Raw genomic sequence first — 24907 nt, forward strand, 5'->3', positions numbered from 1 at the left:
AATTTGGAGCAAATGATTCAGCAAAGGAAACACAGCCCAGAATAACTAAGGAGATAGTACAAGAATATTTGGCTAGTTTAGATGTATTCAAGTCTCCAGGGCCAGATGAACTGCATCCAAGAGTATTAAAAGAACTGGCAGATGTGATCTCAGAACCACTGGCAGTCATCTTTGAGAATTCCTGGAGAACAGGCGAAGTCCCGGCAGACTGGAGGAGGGCAAATGTTGTCCCTATTTTCAAAAAGGGGAAAAGAGAGGACCCAAATAATTACCGCCCAGTCAGTCTGACATCAATAGCAGGGAAGATTCTGGAGCAGATCATTAAGCAAACAGTCTGTGAGCACCTAGAAAGGAATGCTGTGATCACCAATAGTCAGCATGGATTTCTGAAAAATAAGTCATGTCAGACTAACCTGATCTCGTTTTTTGACAGAATTACAAGCCTGGTAGATGAAGGGAACGCAGTGGATGTAGCCTACCTTGATTTCAGCAAGGCATTTGACAAGGTGCCCCATGATATTCTTGTAAAGAAGCTGGTAAAATGCGGTCTTGACTATGCTACCACTCAGTGGATTTGTAACTGGCTGACTGACCGAACCCAAAGGGTGCTCATCAATGGTTCCTCTTCATCCTGGAGAAGAGTGACTAGTGGGGTGCCACAGGGTTCTGTCTTGGGCCCGGTCTTATTCAACATCTTTATCAACGACTTGGATGATGGACTCAAGGGCATCCTGATCAAATTTGCAGATGACACCAAACTGGGAGGGGTGGCTAACACCCCAGAGGACAGGATCACACTTCAAAACGACCTTGACAGATTAGAGAACTGGGCAAAAATAAACAAGATGAATTTTAACAGGGAGAAATGTAAAGTATTGCACTTGGGCAAAAAAAATGAGAGGCACAAATACAAGATGGGTGACACCTGGCTTGAGAGCAGTACATGTGAAAAGGATCTAGGAGTCTTGGTTGACCACAAACTTGACATGAGCCAACAGTGTGACGCGGCAGCTAAAAAAGCCAATGCAATTCTGGGCTGCATCAATAGGAGTATAGCATCTAGATCAAGGGAAGTAATAGTGCCACTGTATTCTGCTCTGGTCAGACCACACCTGGAGTACTGTGTCCAGTTCTGGGCACCACAATTCAAGAAGGACACTGACAAACTGGAACGTGTCCAGAGGAGGGCAACCAAAATGGTCAAAGGCCTGGAAACGATGCCTTATGAGGAACGGCTAAGGGAGCTGGGCATGTTTAGCCTGGAGAAGAGGAGGTTAAGGGGTGATATGATAGCCATGTTCAAATATATAAAAGGATGTCACATGGAGGAGGGAGAAAGGTTGTTTTCTACTGCTCCGGAGAAGCGGACACGGAGCAATGGATCCAAACTACAAGAAAGAAGATTCCACCTAAACATTAGGAAGAACTTCCTGACAGTAAGAGCTGTTCGACAGTGGAATTTGCTGCCAAGGAGTGTGGTGGAGTCTCCTACTTTGGAGGTCTTTAAGCAGAGGCTTGACAACCATATGTCAGGAGTGCTCTGATGGTGTTTCCTGCTTGGCAGGGGGTTGGACTCGATGGCCCTTGTGGTCTCTTCCAACTCTATGATTCTATGATTCTATGATTCTATGTTCTAGCCAATAACAGATTACATAGCCAGCATGAGGACATCACAATGCCACTGTCTGAGCTAGGCCATGGTCTGGAGTGAGCCAGGAACTGGTAATCAAAGCTAAAGAGCTATCAGGATCAAAGTGCACATAAGAACGCTGAACGGGAGAACAATCCAAGAATCAGAAATGGCTCAGGTAGACCTTCTTGCCCCACTGAGACAGGAAAGCATTGTTAATTGTTTAATTCACACTGAGGAGAGGAGAATGCCTGTGTGTGTTGATGAAAAGGTTTAACTGGAAGATTCCATTGTAGCTAAAGAAGAGCTAGAAGCTCCTATCTGGTTTGATAACTGTTTTTGTTCTCTGCTCTAACACATAGTGTTTAACCTTAGATCAGGTGATTAAGGTATTGAATTGCAAATAACTATTTTGGGAGTTGGTTCTTTATCTTCTTATTGATATTAGCAACTTCCAATCTCTCACATTTCAGTACTTGTGTGAACTTTACTATTATTGTTTACATCTGAACAATGCCTTATCAACAAAAACAAAAACACACACAAATGAAACACAAAACCATCAACCATGCCTTACCAATCAGCTATTTGATCAGGAGAAGCAGTGTGTGTTTGTGTGCGCATGCATGCCCATGAGGCCACTACCTTACTGAAGCTACCCAGTTCTGGGTATGGTGGCAGCGCCTGAATGAGTGGGCACCTGGGAAAACAACCTTTCTCCCTCCTCTATGTGACATCCTTTTATATATTTGAATATGATAGCCATGTTCAAATATATAAAAGGATGTCACATAGAGGAGGGAGAAAGGTTGTTTTCTGCTGCTCCGGAGAAGCGGACACGGAGCAATGGATCCAAACTACAAGAAAGAAGATTCCACCTAAACATTAGGAAGAACTTCCTGACAGTGAGAGCTGTTCGACAGTGGAATTTGCTGCCAAGGAGTGTGGTGGAGTCTCCTACTTTGGAGGTCTTTAAGCAGAGGCTTGACAACCATATGTCAGGAGTGCTCTGATGGTGTTTCCTGCTTGGCAGGGGGTTGGACTCGATGGCCCTTGTGGTCTCTTCCAACTCTATGATTCTATGATTCTATGATTCTAACTCTGAGTTCCATGATGGGAGAAAGGTGAGATCTAGATGCAAATAAATAAATAAGGAGATGGATTGGAGTGTTGGAGAAAGATTCGGATTGTGGCAACTTTGTACTTTTCTGAATTTCTTTTTGTTTGGACCGCATCATTCCCCTCCTCACAAAGAAGCCCATGCATGTAACACAGGCAATGCTTCACACATCTACTAAGTGGACCATAGTGCACCTAAGCTCGTGCCATACTAAATTTCTTAGTCTTTAATATTACAACACAAGACTCTTTGCTGTTTTTCCTGCAAGGGACCAATGCCATCTCCAACCCCCTCTAGAAACCGTCTACTTAGAAACCAAGCAATGGCTGCAAATGGCAGGCAGGCAGGCAGCATAGTGGAGGTACACTGGCTCCTTTGCCTGAGGACACGGCTGTGTTGATGTGGAAAGAGAATTCCCTGCCTCAAAAGGGGACTGCCATTCGAAAGAAGCATTAAAGGGCCAGAGACAGAAGGAGAGGAGGAGGGAGCAGCTCAGGGTCACTGAGCTTAATCAGGCCCAATTGATCCCAGATTCCCAGGCTATAATTCTACTAGCGGCAAGGTCTGGCCAAGGATGGGGGAGGATGCTCTGTTGTGCACCACAGAGCACAAATTGCTGTCTCAAGGACTGTAATCATGGAGGCGGGATAATAAAAAGCTCAAGGAATCAGGCTGCAAACTGTGAGTAGCTGATGGGCACACATGGTCCAAGGTCCATGAAGATGAGTCCCTGACCTAGAGGTCCTGCTGTCTAAACCCAGGCTTTTCAAAGCACATTGCAGTCTCCAGCTGTGAGCCATTTGAGAGAGAGAGGGAGTCCTGGGTGGGCAGGAGGGGGGAAGCAAGAGAAATTATTCTGACCTGAAAACCCTGATCTCATCTCAGTTTTATATGTGCTACAAAGTAGCTGTGCTTGTGCTGAGGAGGTCCCTCAGCATGCTCAGAGGCACTTCAATCTTCGTTATAAACTTGGCACAATCCAGAGCTGATCCTGATGTTAAAAACAATCTGGGGCAATATCTGGGGGTCGGCAGTGTCAGACACCCGCTGAGGTCCACGCCTCAGCAAGAAGCCCCTGCAAGAGGCCCCCCTGGCTCTCCTGCAATTGCTGCCTGCTGCTCCCCTTGACCTATAGGAAGAGCGAAGGAGGGTTAGAACACTGAAAAAATGAAATGTCCCAAGTCTCCTGCTATGGGAAAGGGGTTGATATCAGATGTAAGGGTGTGTGTGTGTGTGCCTGTGTGCATAGGGACAAAAGGCGCAGTTTGAGGGGACAGAGACCAATGGCCATGCTAGACATGATGGGAGAGGGTGAGAGTCCCTTGAAATGCAAAGAGCACCTTCAGAGAAGAGTTTTTCTCAAGACTGTGTCAAGAAGAGAAAGGGTTAAGCTCTCCCAGTCCAGCTTGCATGGTCTCAAGGCAGGTCAGGCTTCCCCTCAGCTGCAACTTACATGGTTGGTTGGCATCCATCTGTCTCAGGAGACACTGTAAAATCAAACTGTTGGAGAGTTACAACACCTGCTGTGGCTGTAGAGACTGATAGGGGAGAGACATGTTTTGCCACAGGTTGGGCAGATGAAGGTGTCCATTTGTGCTGATGCAGGTGTATCATGGCATTTCTGTTTTCTGTGATCCTCCCAGCGGTCATTCCTCCTCTGGTCACTGCTGTGGATACATGAGCTGACTGATTGGAGGATGAGCATTTAGACTTGGAATCTTATGAAATGTGGGCATGTTTCAGGGTGTTCAGTGTTGGGAGAAGTTGAGCCAGTGCAAACAGGAATTGTGCAGGGAGAGCAAACATACATGTTGATATTTCCAGAGACCTTTCACAAGCAGCATAGAAGGTCCTGGTGTGCTTGCTGGCCCTTGTGAGCAACATGTTGGTGGCCCATGGTCTCAATTATTTAAGAAATGATTATTTAGAGAGTGGAAGAGGTTCTGTTCCTTCTTTTGATGTCAACACTTTTGATGCCAACACCCCCAACACTGCAAAACATTAGATGGTTTCCTTGCTTGCACTCACTTGAAGCAGCTTATTTATCCGTTTCCTTCTTAAGCAGATGTGGGGTAAATTAATTTCTATGGGCAGAATTGATCCAAATTTAAATACTTTTTAAGTGCCTAGGATTGCAGAGGGAGAATTGCTATAAATGGGGATTGGAAAAGTGCACATTAGCATAGCCTCCAACATTTCTCTGATGAAAATAGGGATGTCCCTTTCCAGCACAACAATTTTACTATTTATACCCCACACATCTTACTGGGTTGTCCCAGCCACTCTGGGAAGCTTCCAACATATATAAAAACATAATAAAACATTAAAAAAAACCTTTGCTATACAGGATTGCCTTCAGGTGGCTCGGTGGTTGGATAACTCCATACCCTCCAACATTTATCCAATGAAAATAGGGATATCCTAAGGAAAAGTGGGACATTCCGGGATCAAATCAAAAACTGGGATGGCTTATCTAAATCAGGGATGTCCCTGTAAATAGAGACACTTGAAGGGTCTGCATTAGGATGCATCACTGGTGTACTGTTGCAGTTTATAACGTTTGCTTTTCTAAACTGTGTTAATAGGGTCAATGTAGGCTAGGGTCATGAGCCATATTGCCCCCACCCCTGCCCCACATACCTGCTGTTTACTTATAAAACACCATTCACTAGAAAGTAATTTCCAGCACAATCCTAGACATTCCTATGCAAAAATGTGCCCCACTGAATTAAAGAGAGCTTACTTCCAGGTAAATGAGGTTAAGATCGCAACCTTGGGATGTGTTGGGACATGGGTATTATTGTGTACTTTTCTTAGTTGGTGCTTTTACACTGCATTGCCTGTAATGTTATGGAACTGTGGATTGATATACCACCAGCGGGTGTGGTGGGACACAACAGCAGGAATGAGGGGATGACCCATGCTGAGAAACTGTTGCCAGAACTTGGAACATAGAAAGCGCCTTAAGCTGAGCCAGATCATTGGTCCATGTAGTTCAGTATTGACTGCACTGTCTGCTGGCAGATCTCCAGGATTTCAGAGAACCTTACCTGGAGATGCTGGGGATCAAACCTCAGACCTTTGGTATGCACAAAAGATGCTCTACCACAGAGCTATGGCATTTCCCTCAAATTAAATGGTTGGAATGCTTTTGGCATTTAAAAATTAGAAAACTGGGGTTTATGACAAGCTAACTAACACTCCTCCCCCATTCTTTTCCTAGGATGTTTTGTTCAAGGAGGAATCTCCACATTATGCTGTGGGATCAATTCAGTTGTAACTGTAATCAAAGATGCCCTGAAAATGCCTGCTATAAAAGTCTGCTACATCCTTAGAATAGGTCTGAAATAGTGATATTGAAATGTGTCAAACAGCACAGTGGTTTCAATCCAGTCTCCTGTCCTGAAACAGCCTCCCTGTTGTTTGACTATAACTTCCACCTTCCTTAGCTAGTAGAACAGGGATGATGGAAGTTGTAGTCCAACAGCAGCTGGGGGCCCAATTTTGAGAAACACTGGACCACATGGTGCTGCTAGAGTAAAACCTATTATCTCTCATAACCCCTGGGAGATGTGAAGGCACATGAATCCTCTCCCCTTGCACAGTATAAATGAGTTTGTTGTATCCTCCCAGGCAGAGAATATCTCAGACCTAAGCTCCATTGCAAGATAGACGGTGCCTGCCTTTGATCACTTCTTTGAGTCAGTTTGGTATCAGCCACTGAGACGAGCGATAGGATCTCCGCTGCTTAAACAAATGTCCACTTGGCTATGTCAAGAGCCTTATCTGCGACACACGAAGGCGGATAGCAAGCGCCTAGGTGAGTCCTGCTGTAGATCTCAAAGAATTATCACTAGCCGACAAAGCACAAGATATTCACCCTGCAAAGTAAGTGCTCTCTCACGCTCCCCCCTACAGTTGGCATTCCTCCCTGCATTTCAAAGAGAAAAAGGCACTCCAAATGGCCCACCTTCTGTGCTTCCATTTTGTTGATGTCTGTAACACAGATCTGAATTTTGTTCACAAAACTCAACAGTTGAGGCCATTCTGTCTAGCACCCCACCCTGGGGTAGCCACGATTTATGTTAGGGGAACAGGCTTTGTGTTGGGGGGGGGGAGAACCTCAGTTAGTTAAAAATTGTTATTGATTTACTTGGTTTACGGGCGGCAGCTCCCCCCCCCTGACTACACCCATGCACCCCAAGACATTTTGGCACCTGAGGCAAACTACAAAATGGCTCCCTCCCAACCAGGTAAGAAGGGGCGAGCGAAGATCTACATCAGGAATCAGGCAGGGGATAGCAAAACAACCTTACTTGATGACTGAAGTGGGAATCAAAGGCCATCTAGGGCTCCCTGCTCTGAATCATGCTGAGCTGGTGTAGAGCCCAGGAGACCCCAAAGGGCAGCTCCTGCCATTTCCTCCTGGGCGGGGGGGGGGAGGGGAGACCAGCAGTGCTTCCTATTTGCCAAGAGGCCACTGTAGAAGCAGCATTGTGGGGTGGGGTGGGGTGGGCTGATGAAGAGGGTGGGCTGCAGCCATCACTGCTATCATGGCAGCAGCAGTGGGCAATGGATTCCTTGTAGGCCAAATCTGCTGCCTCTGTGTATCCTGCTGCCCAAGGCAGTAGCATAACCTTACCTCATGAGTGGGCTGGCCCTGGCCACACTTTGAAATTCAGATTGAGGCAAGGAAAGTTTTCCAATCTGAGGGCCACGTTCCTGCCTGAGCAGCCCTCCAGGGACTGCATGCCACTGATGGGAAGAGGTGGAGCCAAAAGTGGGTGGGACCAGAAGAAAAAATAGGGAAGAGCAATGGATGTGACTCTTACTTTAGCAGCAGAATGCATTACAGCAATGGAAAAACCAGCACTTGCACCTCTTTCACCCCATCTCTCGATTCTCCATTCAGGCCAACAAGAGTCATTCAAGGACAAATTCCAGACTAGTGAAAGCACCCAAAAAGGGTGCGTGAAGTGTAGAGCTGATGAGGAGTGTGGCTTTGGGAAAATCCCCAGACCCAGGTTGAGAGGCCTCAAAAGCCACAATTGGCTCCCAAGTCCCAATTTTAAGGAACTCTCTTCTGGTTGAGATCAGAGAAGGCTCCTCCCTATTGAATGTTCGGCACCTTCTGAAGTCTTTTAACTGAGGGGACAAGGAGGAATTAGGGGAACAGGGAAGAGGTGTCTTGATGTGTCAGGTGAATGGACTCGATAAGCAGCAGGACTGATACTGTGGAACTGAGACCTACGTTCCAAGATCAGCAAACAGGATTCTAGAAGCAAGAGGTTCTCACACCTCTTGTGATTTGTGAACTCTGTTTTCTTTTGCGTCAGCATTAACAGGCCACAGTGATCACAGCCTCCTGCAACAGTAGCCTCGCTTAACTTCTAATTTTACGTACCTCACATGGGCACCTTTTCAGCTCACTTCACAACTGGAAGGACTCCAGTCAACCTTGGACATTGCACTGTACCAAACATAGTCACCTGGCTAATTCAGCGCCGTTCAGAGCTGCAAGCATAATAGCTATTGAGGGATTCTTAAAGCTGGCTTGTGGGAGGCCTGAAAGTATCCTGGGAGGTGACCTGGTTCTGCCTTAATTGGTGGTGGTGTGGACTTGCCTTCCTCCTGAATGACCTTGTGTGTTTTCCAAAACCCCCAAGATATTTAAAACAAAATCTTTAAACTCACGTTTCTTCAACCTGTAAAATTCTGCCAGGAAGGGAGACAGCTGTTTTGCCCAGGGCATAATAGGACTGTTCTTGCAGCTAAAATATTATTTTCAGTTTCAAGGAAAGTTCACAACATGATTCACTCTGAATAGCAATTTGCTAGGTGCTTTGTTGGGCAACTTGTCAGGAAGGGCCAGAAACCATTGGCTGATGCTCCATCCTGCTGGGCTACAGCAGCTATTTCCTTGCACAAATTAGGGTGGAGTGGGAGAATGGGGAGTATGCTTGGCACAATCAAATCTCCTGGGAACCCACGGTCTCTATCCCGTTGTGTCTCTGCCTGTTGTTTCTCTGGCTGTCCCTTCATACAAACAGCCTCTGCCAAGAAGAACATATTCTGCCCATGTTTGCATCGATTTGGATTACTTGATTGCTCCTAACATTAAGGTTGAGGAGAAGGACCTCTCCTCAGAGGAAGGTGCTTGTGGTGTCTCTGCCTCTGAGCCTGCCTCCTGCACGGGAAGTGTTACACCAGATCAGACTCTCTGTCCATCTTGCCCAATCCTGTTGATTCTTCTGCAGTGCCTCTCCACACTCTCAGGCAAAAAGAGGTATTTCCCATCACCTGCTAAATGACCCCGTCAGGAGATGGTGATTCATGAAGAAACTCAGGAGGGATGATTCTTCCACAGCAGATCATTCTACCAATTCAGAGGGCTTCTCTGTGGCTTTTCTGCCCAGTTCCTGCCCTGCTTGTTGTTCCTTCCTCTGCAGCACTCGAGCCATGCCTGTGCACTACCACTAAGCTACTGTCCCTCCCATTACACAGGAGACAATGTTGTTAATCACATGTCATTTTTTCCTGTTCTTTCCTTCCCTGTCTATGAATGGTAGACTGCAGAGCTACCACTGGCAACGACATCTCCCACCGTATTTTCAGCTTAAGAGCAGCAAAACAACTCTCCAGGCTGCAAACTGGGAGTTTTATGGGCGGATGTAGGGCTGGGCCGGTCAGCCTTTTTCAGATCCAAGTCTATTCTGTCCCATTTCCGCATTAATTTGCCTTTTAAAAAATCAACTACTTGCATGACATTCACATTTAAGGACCCATTTTTAAAAGCATTTTCAATTTTTCAATTTCTTTCAGTCAAAAAATACACATTTTTTTAAAAAATGTATTTTGGTATGCAAGGCAGTGGAGACGTAAGTTCTAGCCCACACATTAGTCTGGGAAGTTTCATACACATCTTTCCTAATATGTTCATTTTTGCATGGGATTTTGACTAATAAACACATTTTTGTAAGCTGTTCCCCTAACAGAATGAATTGTTGTATGCTATTTCCCAATAGAAGCTGTGTGTGTGTGTGTGCATGTTTTTGCTTGAAGAACTGCAGTGCAAAATTCAGATAAGTGTCAACTTAAAAACCTAAGAAGAGCCTGGGGCTGGATGAGGCTAGTGGCCCATCCAAGTCCAGCATCCTGTTCTCACCGTGGCCAGCCAGATGACCGCAGGGGGAAGCCTGCAAGGAGGACCTGAGAGATACCTGAATTTCGGGTTGCGTATTGATTCAGGGAATTTGAATTACATTGGTTCCCATTAAAAGTGAACCAAGCTGTCTTCCCTAGGGAGATGGAGCCAGCCTAGCTGATGGGAGGCAAACTCCCACAGAAGAAGCCCTTAGCACAGCCTTTGCCAACCTGAAGACATCCAAAGGTTTTGGACTACAATAACTATCATCCCCAGTTAGCACACGCTGGTTGGGGCTGTAGTCCAAATCATAGCTTTAGAGAGGGTTGAACTGGAGCTCACAGCCTCCCAAGGATGATTTTCCTCTTGCGTTTCCTTGGAGCTTTCAAAGGGAAAGGCTGGATCTTTGTTTTGAAAGCCAATGCCCATATCCCCAGTTGGAACCCTGAATATCTCCAAGCATCCAAGTCATTCATTGAACCAAGAAGGGCCCAAACTCCATCTAACCTCAACGAGATTGTCTTTATTTGCCACCGGTAAATAAATAAAATAAAATCAATAAAAAAATAAAAAATAGCCGCCACCCCCCCCCCGCCGCCAAAGAAGCCCCAAACCAGATCCATGCGTCATCAACCACAGGAAAGAGAGAAAAGAGAGAAAGAGAGAGAAAGAGAAAGAAGAAATCTGTTTGCTTTATTATGTAGAAATAATGGCATCACGGAGTGTTTTCCCAGGCCACTGAGTTTGCAGGCCGCAGTGCTCCCCCACCTCCCAAACCCACAAGGAGAAGAGAGAAAATGAACAAAAATGACAACTGAGAGAGAGTTGAGGCCTCTTTGCTTATGGGATTATAACTCTCCTGAAGTCTTGATGACATGGAAAAGAGTCACGTTGTAGATGACCTGGTGGCCATTGTTCCAGGTATAGAGGACCCTCTCCCGGGGGTTGTAGTCCAACATGGATATGTGGGAATACTGATTGTGGAAGGGAATATCTGTGTACTCATAGCTAGAAGTGTTTGTGTAGTAGGCAAAATAGATCTTAGCCCCAGCCAGGTGTGAATTGGTCACATAGAGGGTCCCGCAGATGATGAAGGATTCACCTGCACTCCGCTTGGGGTAGCCGGTGTCCCAGCTACGGAGAATCTCCAGCGTGACAGGGTCCATCCTGCTTACTACGATGTTGCCAGCATTCTGGTTGGTGGTGTAGACTGCCCAGAGCCCATTCTCATCCACCATGAAGTCGATGTCTGAGAAGCCACCCCAGGAGTAGGGGAAGGTGTTGTTGTAGCCAGCGGTGTTGAGGCTGCGCTGCACGACCACGCTCCGCGAACGGAAATGGTACTTCACCACTATGTTGCTCTGGTACTTGTTGTAGTAGAGGGACCCATTGAAGACCACGTGGCCGGTGCCAGCCCAGGGATGAGGCAGCAGGTGCTGGACAAAGTTTTGGCCTGTGATGAAGTCATTGAGTGTACGGTATTCCAGGACACGACGGCCTTTGTAGTAGCCATCCATGTACCAGACCTAAGGAAGAGAACAAGGGGCATTAGAATGGGCCCTGATGAGATTACTCTGTACCAGGTCACTTCAGTGTAGCTATAGGAAGAACAGGTATTTTGAGGTCCAAACCTGAAAATCTAAATGGAAAAAAGAGAGCATCATCTACCCCACTTAAATTTCCAGCCCAGACCCTAAGATCTTCACCAGAAGCCCTTCTCTGTGTGTCCCACCCAAGGGAGATGCGCAAGAAGAGGCCTTTCTAGTGGTGGCCCTTGTTGGAAGAAAGCAGGCACATTTCCTTTTCTTAAGCTTCTAGTTAATGCATGTGTTGCTTTAAATGACCAGAGGGCACTGTAATCTCTCTATTTAATTTGACTCCTAATTTATTAATGAATGGGGGTCTTGAGGTGCAGCTGGCCAATTGGAGAGTCCCGCTAGCCACGTGCACTGGAACCTTCTCCCTTTCAGCAGCTCATTAGGTGGGGTGGGGGTGGGGGAGTCAGAGGAAGGGCGTCCTGCAAGGGCTTCTGCCTCCCCTTCCCTAATTCCTCAGACCCCAAAGGGGCGGCTCGCAAGAGGTGCCCTGCCCTGCTCTGCCCACTTCAGCATCAAAGATGGGGTGCGGAAGATGTCTTGCACCATCCCGAGCAGGCTCGTTTGGATGTTCTGAACCAAAAGCAGAGCAGGTAGAATTTAGGAGGAGTTGCATTTCTGAAATCAGGATTTTGCCCCATCAACACCCTTTTTGGGTTGGCCTTTCATGCAGAAAGATAACAAAGTCCCCTTAATCCAGCTGTTCACTGGACTGGGGTGGTTGGAGGCGCAGGTATGAGTGGGGGCAAGGACAAGTCTCCCCACCCTGCGGTAGTGGTTACTTGAAAAATGGGCGCTTTTCACATGCCGTCCACAATTAAGTAATCAATTGGAAATTAGAAGCTAAGGTTCGAAAGCGAAAGCCACCCAAAGGGGCAGGCAAAAATGCCATCCATGCCGCTGTTAAAAGACTTGAAGGATGGTGTTGATCTCCTTCCAGGGTACTAAGTGTTAATAGGCTCTTGAAAAGCTCTTTATTAATTGGTTTCATCAGAAACACTTGTAAACACCATGTCATCCAAAAATTCACATTTCACATAACAACATGTGGCTGTGCTTATGTGGTCATTGGTGACTGCCTACCTGGATGTAGTCCACTTTTCTTCAGCTGGTGGGTGTTTTGAGAGCCAGACTTAGGGCACACTTCAAGCACACCAGCAAGAGCCATGGCAGTGCCAGAGGGAGGAAATTGCCCCAGCCCCAAGGATACAGCCCTTCCCCAATTGCCTCCTCAATTGCTAGACTCCTGTCCTTAATGCATACTATTATTTTTTCTTTGCAAAATCATAACATTCGGGACACAACTTAAAGATAAATGTAAAGGGACCCCTGACCATTAGGTCCAGTCGTGACTGACTCTGGGGTTGTGGCACTCATCTCGCTTTACTGGCCGAAGGAGCCAGCGTACAGCTTCCGGGTCATGTGGCCAGCAGGACTAAGCCGCTTCTTGGCAAACCAGAGCAGCGCACGGAAACGCCGTTTACCTTCCCGGCGGAGCGGTACCTATTTGTCTACTTGCACTTTGACGTGCTTTCGAACTGCTAGGTGGGTAGGAGCTGGGACCGAGCAATGGGAGCTCACCCCATCGTGGGGATTTGAACTGCCAACCTTCTGATTGGCAAGTCCTAGGCTCTGTGGTTTAAACCACAGCGCCACAACTTGTCTACCTGTAAATAAAATTTGCCCTTCTGAGCCCCTCATTTTTCTGGTATGGCCACTGGCAGCAGCACCCATCATTTTCTAGTATTATTGTTAGTATTATCATCTTAGAGAAGAGGAAGAAAGTGAATAAAATATTGGGGGGGGGGCAGGTAAGCCTCACCCTGCATAATCGATCACATGATGTGGTGCATGCACACCATTTGAATGGCAATGCCCATCAATTTTAGATGGCTTGGCTGCCTCAAATATTTTATGGGGGGGGGGCTGAAGAGTTGGCTCCTATGGCCTACATCCCCCCCATCCTTAAATTTTGCAGTGCAGTCTCCAGCCAAATATGTACAAAAATGCATCATTTAGCAGAAAGTGTGCATAAAAATGCTTATGGATTAGCAAAAAGAATACATCAAATGCATTAGACTGCTAGCAAAGATGGGTACTGTTTATTACACAAAAGTTGCATGCTAAAATGTGTATATTAGAAAAGGCTCTAAAAGCACTAAAAGGCTCATGAATTTTCATGAGTACTTTTTAAATGTGAAGAACATAACTGAAGAATGCAGTAGTTGAGAGACCCAAATGGCCAGAGGTGCCTGTTCCTAAAGCAATGTATTCCCTGAATGCAGCAGGTGAGGGAAGCGGCTGGGCTGGGAGCACGGCCTTTGCATGGGGAGCTGCACAGAAGGTGCCCCCAGGCACAAAGGAGGAAACCCTTCATTGCACTTCTGTACTTCTGTACAGCAGCTGTGTAGAAGAAAGAATTTCGATACATGCAGCTTTTCATGAAAGGTTGAGAAAAACTGCTAGAACTGCCACACTTGGGCCAGTTGAAGGATCAGAAGTGTTTTGCAACAATAGCAAATGGGAAGCAAAGCTGCAGACAGCACACAAACAGTTAAAACTTCAGCTCCACCCCTTGGGGAACCAGATTAGTAAGAAGCCTGGAAGGCAGAGCATTGCTGCTCAATGCTTTGCAATCCTGTGGTTGTTGCACACTTCTAGTATCTGCAATCATTCCCCTGGTTCCTTCTTCACACTCCACCCTCTGGTTGTATCTTTCTCTGCACTGCTTCCACAGGGGTACCTTGAGCAGTTCTTAGTGTCAGAAAGTTCTTCCTGAAGTTTTGTCAGAATCTCCTTTTTTGTAACTTGAAGCCATTGATTCAAGTCCTACCTTCCAGAGAAGGAGCAAACAAGCTTGCTCCATATAACAGCCCGTGAGATATTGGAAGATGGCTCTCATATCTCCTCTCAGTCTCCTCTTATCCAGGCTAAACATATCCAGCTCCCTCAACTGTTCCTCATAAGCCTTAATCATTTTGTTTGCTCTCCTCTGCACACCTTCCAGCTTGTCAACATTCCTCTAAAATTGTGGTGCCCAGAATTGGACAGAGTATTCCAAGTGTGGTCTGACCATGACAGGTGGCAGAAGAGAGTGGGGCTATGACTTCCCTTGATCTGGACACTAGACTTCTGTTGATGCAGCCTAGAATAGTGTTAGCTCTTTTTTTGCTGCTGCATCACACTGCTGACTCATGTTAAGCTTGTGGTCCACCAAGACCCCTAGATCCTTTCCACATGTACTACTGGTATCTGCTCTAAGATTTTGTTGCACCCTGTGTGCAGACCATTTCACTTGAAAAGGCCCTGGGCATTGTGCAGACCCAGATCAAGGCCTTCTTTCTCTCCCTCTGATCCCCAGAGGGTGCATGAGATTGCTCCAGCACAGGACACTGGTGCACCTGTGGAGCAAGCTCCTCCTTCCAGATAGGATACTCAACTATGGTGCCACATGCAAGATGGCAACCATCTCTGAAATGTGACCTCTGGGCAGTCAGCACAAGCGCTGATCACAAGCCGAGTCACCCCAGTGTAGATCTCTGACATCCTGGGATGGAGCTCATAGTCACAATGCAGGATGGGGAATGTGCAGGAGAGAACAGGTTCTGCTTAACCCTCTCCTTGCTTGCCGAGTCTTTCACTGTAGCTTGCCTTCATAGCTCTCTCTGTGTTTTCCCTTCGGAGAATAAGCTTGTGGTGGGAGATGGTGAAAAATAACCTGGTAGCAAGGGTTGCAAGGGGCAGTTAGCTAGTGGGACCCAATGGCAGTCCCCTGCAAATGCCCTTTGCCTTCTGCATCACAGCAACTTGGCATGCACTTTTGAAGCCCAAGCAGTACATCCTCCCAATCTCAGCTCATTGTCAGCTGCACAATTGGTCCAGACCATTAACATGCTCATCATCAGCTCTCACAGGCCCTGACCAGATGCCAGATTGGAGAGCTCCACTGTTTGCTTCAAACATTGGCAAAGGAGACAGGAAGCCTTGAGTGTATAAACTTTGCCGGAGGCTTCTTTGCTCTCTGCCTAACACGGGGGCTCAGCAGAGCAGCCCCAGGGATCTGTGCCTTTCTCTTCCCCTTTCATTCTTCTTTAAACAATTAAACCCATTTGATGGAGCAGCTGACATCTCCCTGCATCGGATTAGCTGTGTTTGGTGCCTAAACTGGATCCCTCCCCCTCCCCTCCTCTCTTTCTCTCCAAAGCTCAGGGCTACCTTTTGAAATTTAAAATATAATTCACTCAAAAGGAAAGGCATAGTGGGAGAGGGAGAGATACAGCCAGACATATAACACGCATGCTTTCCAAGTCCCCTGGAGCCAACTGTCAACTAGAAAGAAGACACTGAGAAAGTTTGCATTATCACCAGAAGTTAATCGGATGGGACTGAAGACTGAGAGTGCAAAAACTATGGTTTGCAGCTTGATCATTTGACTTGATCATTAAAATTAGCCTCCTCAGCTCCCACCTCCCTCAGATAACTGCTGGGGATCCACCAGTGTTAATTCCTCCCCTGTGATCCTAATGCTAGGTCAATGAACCACCATTTTAAATTCCCCATAATGCCCTGGAGCAACCTTTCCCAACCTGCTGCCCTCCAGCTGCTCCTATCAGTCCTAGCCGCCCTGCTCAATGGCCATGAATGCTGGGAGTTGCAGTCCAACAACAGCTGGAAGGCATGAGGTTGGAAAAGACTGCTCTGGAGCACCACTTGCTTCAGGGGCACTGTGGGAAATTTTAAATGAAGAAGAAGAAGAAGAGTTTGGACTTGATATCCCGCCTTTCACTCCCCTTCAGGAGTCTCAAAGCGGCTAACATTCTTAACATAATTTAAATCCTGGATGCTGTAGTTTATACCTCACAGAGCTATGATTCACAGCACCCTTAAGCTACAGGTCCCAAACTACAGGTCCCAGGATTTTTGGGCAGGGAAGAAGAAGAGGAGGAGGAGGAGGAGGACGACGACGACGACGACTTTGGATTTGATATTCCGCTTTCTCACTACCCAAAGGAGTCTCAAAGTGGTAACAATCTCCTTTCCCTTCCTCCCCCACAACAAACACCCTGTGAGGTGAGTGGGGCTGAGAGACTTCAAAGAAGTGTGACTGGCCCAAGGTCACCCAGCAGCTGCATGTGGAGGAGCGGAGACGCGAACCCGGTTCCCCAGATTACGAGACTACCGCTCTTAACCACTACACCACACTGGTGTCTCAGAGACACCTACTGCAGTTGATAGTGGCAAGGGGCCCACCGATGTTGGAGGGGGTCCAACAGGAGCACTTGCTGAGAGTCCCCTGAAACCTGGAGTTATTGTTTAACTGTTACATATGTCAGGTTTTAGAATAGTGTTCCTGGTGGAAATATCTCAAGAGAGAGCTGGTTAAATCCAAAGAGGCTATGTAGGATAGTAGACAATGTGGCCAGCTCTGCCTAAGGGGAAACCCTTTTCAAATTCCAGTTCAACCAGGAATCCAGTCTCTCATGTAACTTCCCAGTTACTGATCACATTTCTATCTTGCCTTCTCCTTCCAAGGACTGGTGTATCCTCTTAGTTTAGACTATCTTGACATTCCAGTTCTGGGGCCTCATTTGTGACTCATCTGGGAGATAAGAACATACAAAGAGTCCTGCTGGATCAGGCCATTAACCCACCTAATCCAGCATCCTGTTCTCACAGTGGCCAACCAGATACCAGTGGGAAACCCACAAGCAGAATTTGAGCACATCAGCATTCTCTTCTCCTGTGGTTTCCAGTAGCTAGTATTTACAAGGTGTCCCCTTCATCCTAGGGTATCTACACTGCTAAGACAGACATGAATTTGAGATGGCAGTGGAAGTTGGACATGAAGCCTAGATTCCATGTGATCCCTAGCCTATGTCCATGTCTAAAGTGATCTGGGCTACTGGCCACAACTCAGCCATTGCAGCCATGGGAGATCTGTCTTCATGAATTCCAACATGCATTGGTCCAGGACATAAGTCCCCTACCAACCAGTCTATGGGTAGACTGCCCAGTCAGCTATATAGTTAGCCTGTCCTTGTGCAGAATACCTGCAATGTTCTTGGTGATAATCTATATATCTATAAAATCATGTGATACAACCCTTTTTGGAGCATGCCATTCTAGAATACAGAGAACCAGCATCTCTTGGAGAAAGCTAGTCTGGATTCCTTCATCCTCCCATGGGTACATTTTATTTTTGAGCAAGTGCCATGGCTACTACTCACTCTGGTCACTTTTAATTCCCATCCCCAGATCACAAAAGAGAGAAAGTGTGCACAAACACATCACTTTTCCAATGGATCTGGGGAAAAGTCATATCCAGAAGAATTAATCTGAGTCTTGAAAAAGCACATAGAGCTGAAACTGGAAGTGGGGAAGGTTGTCACTCTTCCAACTTTCACCTTCAGCTCTATGTACTTCTCAAGAGAAAAATGGTAACCAAGCTGACCACCTCATAGCCATGAGGGCAATGTGTGGCTTGGGGGCTCAAGGTCCCATTGGGCCAAATGGGATGCTGCTCCACCAGTTTGCAGCCAATCCTGGAGGTGGCACTGACTGTCAGCTTCTACTTCCTTTGTCTCAGCTGGGAGGAGGATGGAGACAAACTAGAATTAGTTGGCTCTGCCCATTACTGGTTTTGCCTACTGTTGGTTCTGCCCAACCAATAACAATGGGCACCAGCCACCAATGCATACATACGTTCCCCCAGCCCCACTGCTTGTATTGAATCAGATGATTGGGCTATCAAGCCCATTCTGTTACCTATGTTCTATTAACTGAAGATACCGAGTCTGTGAATGCTGCTTGTAAACTCTGGCCAAGTAACTCATTCATCATGGGCTTTCTGCCATCCAAATTTTGTCTCCCACTTGTTTCCCTCTGCTTTATCATGCCAAAAAGCTCAACTGCAAAGACTGAGTAAACATATCCCAACCTTTATGGATGATTTATGCTTGTATTATTAAATGTTTTCTCTCCTTTAATTTACAGAGTTAAAACACATTTTCACTCTTTTTCTGCTGATCAAACGCTCGAGTAGTTTTTAATAACTGAAGAAGCATTGTGATAGCAAGAGGTGGGCAAGATTGATTTCACACTTGGAGGATGATCAGACGAAGTTCGCCTCCTTGGTCTCTTCTGCAGAGCTGGGGTGGAAGGGAGGGGAGCCTGTTTAGATTTCTTCTCAATAAATCATTTTTCTATGGAGCCACAGGACTTTGCCAAGTCCTTGAAAACTGGGAATATGTGATCCTGCAAAAGTTTATAAGGGCTTATATTGACTGAAATTGACATCAAGCCTCGGTTAACATAGGAGCCCATGAAAGAATCATAGAATCATAGAGTTGGAAGAGACCACAAGGGCCATCGAGTCCAACCCCCTGCCATGCAGGAAACACCATCAGAGCACTCCTGACATATGGTTGTCAAGCCTCTGCTTAAAGACCTCCAAAGTAGGAGACTCCACCACACTCCTTGGCAGCAAATTCCACTGTCGAACAGCTCTTACTGTCAGGAAGTTCTTCCTAATGTTTAGGTGGAAAGAGAAGTCTCCAAGTGATTGTAGCAGCTAGAGCAGGGGTCAGCAAACTTTTTCAGCAGGGGACCGGTCCCTCTGTCCCTCAGACCTTGTGGGGTGGCTGGACTATATTTTTTTTTGGGGGGGGGAATGAATGAATTTATATGCCCCATAAATAACCCAGAGATACTGTACATTTTAAATAAAAGGACACATTCTACTCATGTAAAAACACGCTGATTCCTGGACCATCCAAGGGCCGGATTTAGGCAGTTATTGGGCCAGATCCGGCCCCCTCCAAAATCTCGTAGACTCACAAGAGTGTCCGAGAGGCGCAAACAGGGCAGGAAGAGAAGGTGGGGGGTTTCCTGTCGGGGGAAAAGGGGGCAACTGTGCTTTCTGAGGATGACGGAGATTAGCGGAGCTCCAAATGGGACCTTTTGATTTGACTAAGAAATCTGGAATAATTAACTGCCGGAGTCGTCTCGCGTGTGTGGGAGAGACCCAAGCCATTGCAATAAGTTTCCAGTTTAAATGCTGCAAGGGATGGTATATTTTTAATTCTGCAAATCCAGTGCTATAAATCTCACGTTGAAACTGGAGAGACAAATTAAGTTTCAGCAGATAAATTAAATTTCAAATTCAGCGGAAAATCTTTTACTCATAATTTTCATTATACTCAATTTACTATAAATCTCATGATAAATGATGACACTAAGATTGTGGTCCTGCCCTATCTCCTAGAGGAGCACAGGGACAGCCACACAACATCACTTAATCTATGCTTAGGCTTCTTATTACCAGACTAATTTCCAACCGTTAACATTTCTGCTATCCCATTTTTCATTTTTTGCCTACAATAGGGATTCTGAATTTCCTAGGGACCACATTGGCCACTTTCAAACCCGTACATTTCTCACAGAGCATCAATTAAGCTGAACTGCAAAACCAATGTAAATTAAGTTATAAAAGATGCTGACTTAGTCATCCCATACTTTTGTTGGAAAACTGTGTGTGTTTGTTTAAACAGCCAGCTTCTCTGTCAGCTTTTGGTGTGACCAGGAAAAAGAGCTAGGGGTCCCTTTACCTTTATCTTTTAGACAGGAGGAAGCTCTGTTTTCCAGGCCACTCCCAAACCCTCTTTTACAAAAAGGTTGATAATTGGGGATGCATTGGGAAGGTGGAAAGATAAGAGATAATCCTCTGACTACTCAACAGATTGTATAAATCTTTCACCTTTTCAGTTGAGATAAGATCTCAATCCAGCCCAATACCTCCACTGCTGCCACTAGGCCATTTCCCCCTCTCAATTTATGTCCGCACCATACATTTAAAGCACATTTATACCATAGCTCCCCAACAAAAAATTCTCACAGAGTGTTTGTTGTGAGGGAGGAAGGGAAAAGGAGATTGTTAGCTGCTTTGAGACTCCTTAGGGTAGTGATAAAGCGGGATATCAAATCCAAACTCTTCTTCTTCATTGAGTTATAATTTGCATCAAACTTATCAGACCACAAGTTCCAGGATGGGGGGTGGGGAACCAAGGGTGTTAGTAATTTAAATCCTGGATGCTGTAGTTTATACCTCACAGAGCTATGATTCACAGCACCCTTAAACTACAGGTCCCAAACTACAGGTCCCAGGATTTTTGGGCAGGGAAGAAGAAGAGGAGGAGGAGGAGGAGGAGGAGGACGACGACGACGACTTTGGATTTGATATCCCGCTTTCTCACTACCCAAAGGAGTCTCAAAGTGGCTAACAATCTCCTTTCCCTTCCTCCCCCACAACAAACACCCTGTGAGGTGAGTGGGGCTGAGAGACTTCAAAGAAGTGTGACTAGCCCAAGGTCACCCAGCAGCTGCATGTGGAGGAGCGGAGACGCGAACCCGGTTCCCCAGATTACGAGACTACCGCTCTTAACCACTACACCACAGGGGGAACCAGGCCTGTACAAGTGGCATAAAAGTGCTTTACGTATACGGTGCGGCTGTGACTCCAACCCACCACCAGAATAATCTGAGGAACAGAAAAGGAAAGGGGTTCTGGGCCAGTTGAGATTACTGTCAGAAGTAATAGAGCATAATACTCCCATACCCCACCTCTAAGTCCAAGTCCAATGTCAAGTGGTGGTATAAGAATTTAAAGGTCTTAGATATATAATAAATGTTCATAAATGTACCAAGCAAACACGTACATAAATATATAAACCACATGTCTGAAGCAGCACAGGAAGACAGTCCTGAAACCATTTTGACTCCCAAGCTGACCAAATGTTTCTCTGCAAGGAGGGAGGAGGTGAAAAAACCTTCCTTGTTACAGGAATTGGGTAATCACCATTTCAAAGGAATGGGCAGACTACCACGAAAGGCAATCAGATAAGGCATTATCAGATAACCTGGCAGACAGGAAAAACAACAACATTCAAATTTCTGCTGTAGACCGCCTTTTCTGTGATGTATGTATGATGTTTCTGGGGGGTGGTCTTGAGCTCCAGGACAGGGAATTTAAAATGTCTATATAAGGGCAGGCACACCTTGCTTCGGGGTCCTCCTCCTTTCCTGCGCATGAGGGGAGCATCCTGTTGCAACAGATCAATAAAGACCAGGCTTACGAGCTGCTTTGCTTCTCAATATTCTCTGGTTGGTCTCTGTTATTTTCTCCTACCAATAGGGAACCTATGTAAGGACTCTATAAGGGCTCTTGTGTCCCCCATAAGGGGAAAAGGGCAGATTTTGTTTACAACAGTGGCAAGAGTTCCCCTTCTCTCTCCTAAGATGTTAGGAGGATAGGAAGCTGCTTTATGCAGAGTCAAACCATTGGTCCATTTAGCTCAGTATAGTCCACACTGACTGGCAGCAGCATTCAGGATTTCAGGCTGGGAATCTCTCTCAGCCTTTCCTGGAGTTGCTGAGGCTCAAACCTCCAATCTTGGACACGCAAAGCTGATGCTCTCCCCTTGAGCCACACCCCTTCCCCTGTTCAGTAGCACCATTTTCTCCCCTCTGCCTTTTGCTAATCTTCTATCCTACAATCCCGACAGATGACTTTATGCCATGTGTTTGGTACAGGTTTTGTGCTCCTTTAGTCAGGTTTCACTCATTAAAATCAAATAACCTGGGGAAATTCTGTGAGTTTAGTCTAATTTATATTTGTGCTAGGTTTAAACAAAACACTAACCTTCTGGGTTGTGGGCTGTTGACGTACAAGCCAGCAACCTCACTTACGAGCCTCTCCAGAGTCTCCTGAGAGCAATCCATCCTTGATTCTAAATAAGTGAGCCTAGGGGAAATTTTGTCTCTCATGCACTCACCCGGCTGTCAGAACTTGGGGCCATGGTGTCCGTCATCCAAGAGCCAAATCTGGAGCCTGATGCCCGGATGGTGATGGGGTTGCTTACCCCTGTAAGCTTTCCACACCCTGAAGTACAAAACAGAGAGGGATGAGAGGCTTAGAGGACATGTGAGAAGGGAAAAGCTGGAAGCAGGTCTCATTGGCCAAGGAAAAACAATGTGGCCCACCAGGAAGATTTTTGTCTTGAGACCCGAGTTGAGATTCCTCTTTGGCTATGGGATCCCTGGGCAGCCCTGGACAAATCACTGTTCTTTTGTGAGGGGACAAAAGTTTGTTTGTTTGGGCCCAATTGCAGTGCCACCCCCAACCCCCCGTGCAGTGGCTAACTGTGAATGATTAATAAACTCAAGCAGGCAATCGCCTGGATTAGAAAAGGCCACAACTTTATTGATTACAAATATAGATGGATTTTTGGCTCAGGCATTGGGTGTATATCCATTCCGGCCCCCACGGGGGGGGGGGATATTTAATTTTAAAAGGTTAAGGGAACTCAGTTCCCCTGAGTTCCTGCTCAAAAAATCCCCTGAGCCTTACTTCAGCACTGATATTACTGCATGATCAACACTGTTGGCTTAACTTGAACAAAACATTTTTTTTTCCAATTTAGAAAACCACAGCCTCTCAAAGTTGAATTCCAAAAGCATTCGGAATTCTTCAGTGCCATATTTGAATGAGTTCAATATGTCCAGACTGTGCACTGTATACTCTGTGATAATTCAGCTCTCGGTTAAGCAACCATACCACTGAATCAGCAGCAGAACCCACAGGCCGCAAATGAAGATGCACGTTTGCCCTGCGGATTCTCTTCCACCCATTTTCCCAGCACTTTGCAGTAATGCAGTAAACGTGAGATGCATTGCAAGCTGGATGTGTGGCGACTCATCTGAATTGCCCCTCTGATAAGTGCACCCTAGTGATATTCTGACATCTCTGCATCTTTTATTTTCTGTTCAGCACAGCAGTAAGGCCCACATGACACGCAGATTATTATTCGCAAGGTATCAGCAGTGCAGCAAAACAGTCTGAGCTCACGAGCCCAAGAGAGCTCACGGCAGCTGCTGCCTGGAAAAGAAAAACATATGGTGTAGCAGCTAATAGAGGCAAGAGTTTGCTCCAGATACCCCCATGGGTTGCATTTAGATTTCAGCACACAGAACTGGCTTTGCCCTTTATAAAGGTTCTATCAACATTACCCACATTACATCTGGCTCAAACATGCAGCATCAGTATGTGGTACAGCTGGAGGAGTTCCTTCACGGGAAGAACTTCCTGCCCAGGGAGAGAGAAGGTTTTAACCTAGATTTCTCTCTGGCATCTCTTCACGAGTGGGAAATTTATACCTGCGGGGGAACATTCAGATGTATGATTTCCTCATTTTCTGCCATAAGTGAGCTTCTGAGGCTGGGGTACTCTCTGTCATGAGCCCCATATGAAAGTGTCATGAAGGAGGTAGTCTGATCCTGAGGAATAATGGGTGGAGATCAGAGAGGTGGAGTCCTACTGGAATGGAGGAAGTGTTGGCAAGACCCAAAGAAATCCAGGAAATGGATTGGCAGCAGTGTGTAATACGATGAGCTTGATCCAGCCAGTTGGGGTAGCAGAGGATTGTTCTGCTCTGGTGCAACTGGACACCCCTAGTCTGATCCCTCCTGACATAGAACTGCCCCCAGTGCCTCCCCCTGTCAGGGATGAGCCCCCGTCAGAGAAGGAGCCTATTGAGAGCAAATCAGATGCTGAGCTGTTCCACCTCATGAATAGACCTTACAAGCTCAGCCCACTCAGAGACGTACCTGCTTCCCTACCCAGCCTTGGGGCACAGGTTGTTGCCATGCTAAGTGCCATGTCTTCCTCTCCTTCAAATAGGAGGTGCAGCCAGCATATTGCTTGTTGGCAGGGGCGTAGCATGGGGCTGAGGGAGGCTGTGGTCCTGGGTGCAGAATTCTGAGGAGGCACAACCTGGCACCCCCACGACAGGCTCCCTTTGCCAAGGCCACATGACTGCCACCTTCCAGAGCTGCGGGTAGGTGAGCTGTGCTGGGCCAGGCCTTTGGGGCTGTGGTGGCATCCCCTTCTCCTAACAGGCAAAGGGATGTTCCACCCCAGGTGGGTGGAACTCCTGCTGGCTGGAGCACTGACTTTTCCTGGCCTGCACCAGTTCTTCCCCAGGGTCTCCGTCCCAGTGAAGTGCACACCTCACAGAGGGAGCACAGAGAGGAGAGCTGTCTGCTTGCCCAGGACCCACCAGCACCAGCCCACACACTACATGGCCAGGAAAGGTGGCCAGGGAAGAGCTGCACTTGGTGCCTCAGCCTGCTCTCTGTGTCCCTCCTCTTAGACCTGCTGCAGCTGCTAAGCCCACCAAGGAGCACCAGCTGCTACTCCTGCTGGGAGCTCACTGAGCTGAGAGGGCAAACGTGGCCACTGGCAGGCAATCTCCATGAGCAGCAGCCAAGTCTGCACGTTGCCTCCCAAACAATGCCTGCAAGGGGGTTAGGAGCCGCAATCCTTGCCCTACCCTGGGTGCTGCCAACACATGCTACACCACTGC

General features: G+C 46.8%; 1 protein-coding gene across 4 annotated transcripts in view; it reads right to left on the reverse strand.

Moving 5' to 3' along the window:
* Positions 1–10397: 10397 nt before the first annotated feature.
* OLFM2 (olfactomedin 2) overlaps positions 10398–24907 on the reverse strand; it is a 219537-nt gene continuing 205027 nt past the window's right edge. For all 4 annotated transcript variants that reach the window (XM_082208546.1, XM_082208544.1, XM_082208545.1 and 1 more), the window contains exons 5-6: positions 22319–22425; positions 10398–11420 (exon numbers count right to left, since the gene is read on the reverse strand). In XM_082208546.1, coding sequence (XP_082064672.1) covers positions 10743–11420; positions 22319–22425 — 785 coding nt within the window. In that variant the 3' untranslated portion in view covers positions 10398–10742. The remainder of the gene's footprint in view (positions 11421–22318; positions 22426–24907) is intronic.

The sequence above is a fragment of the Podarcis vaucheri genome (assembly GCF_965113315.1).
Source record: "Podarcis vaucheri genome assembly, chromosome: 2".
In the NCBI taxonomy this organism is placed as follows: Eukaryota; Metazoa; Chordata; class Lepidosauria; order Squamata; family Lacertidae; genus Podarcis; species Podarcis vaucheri.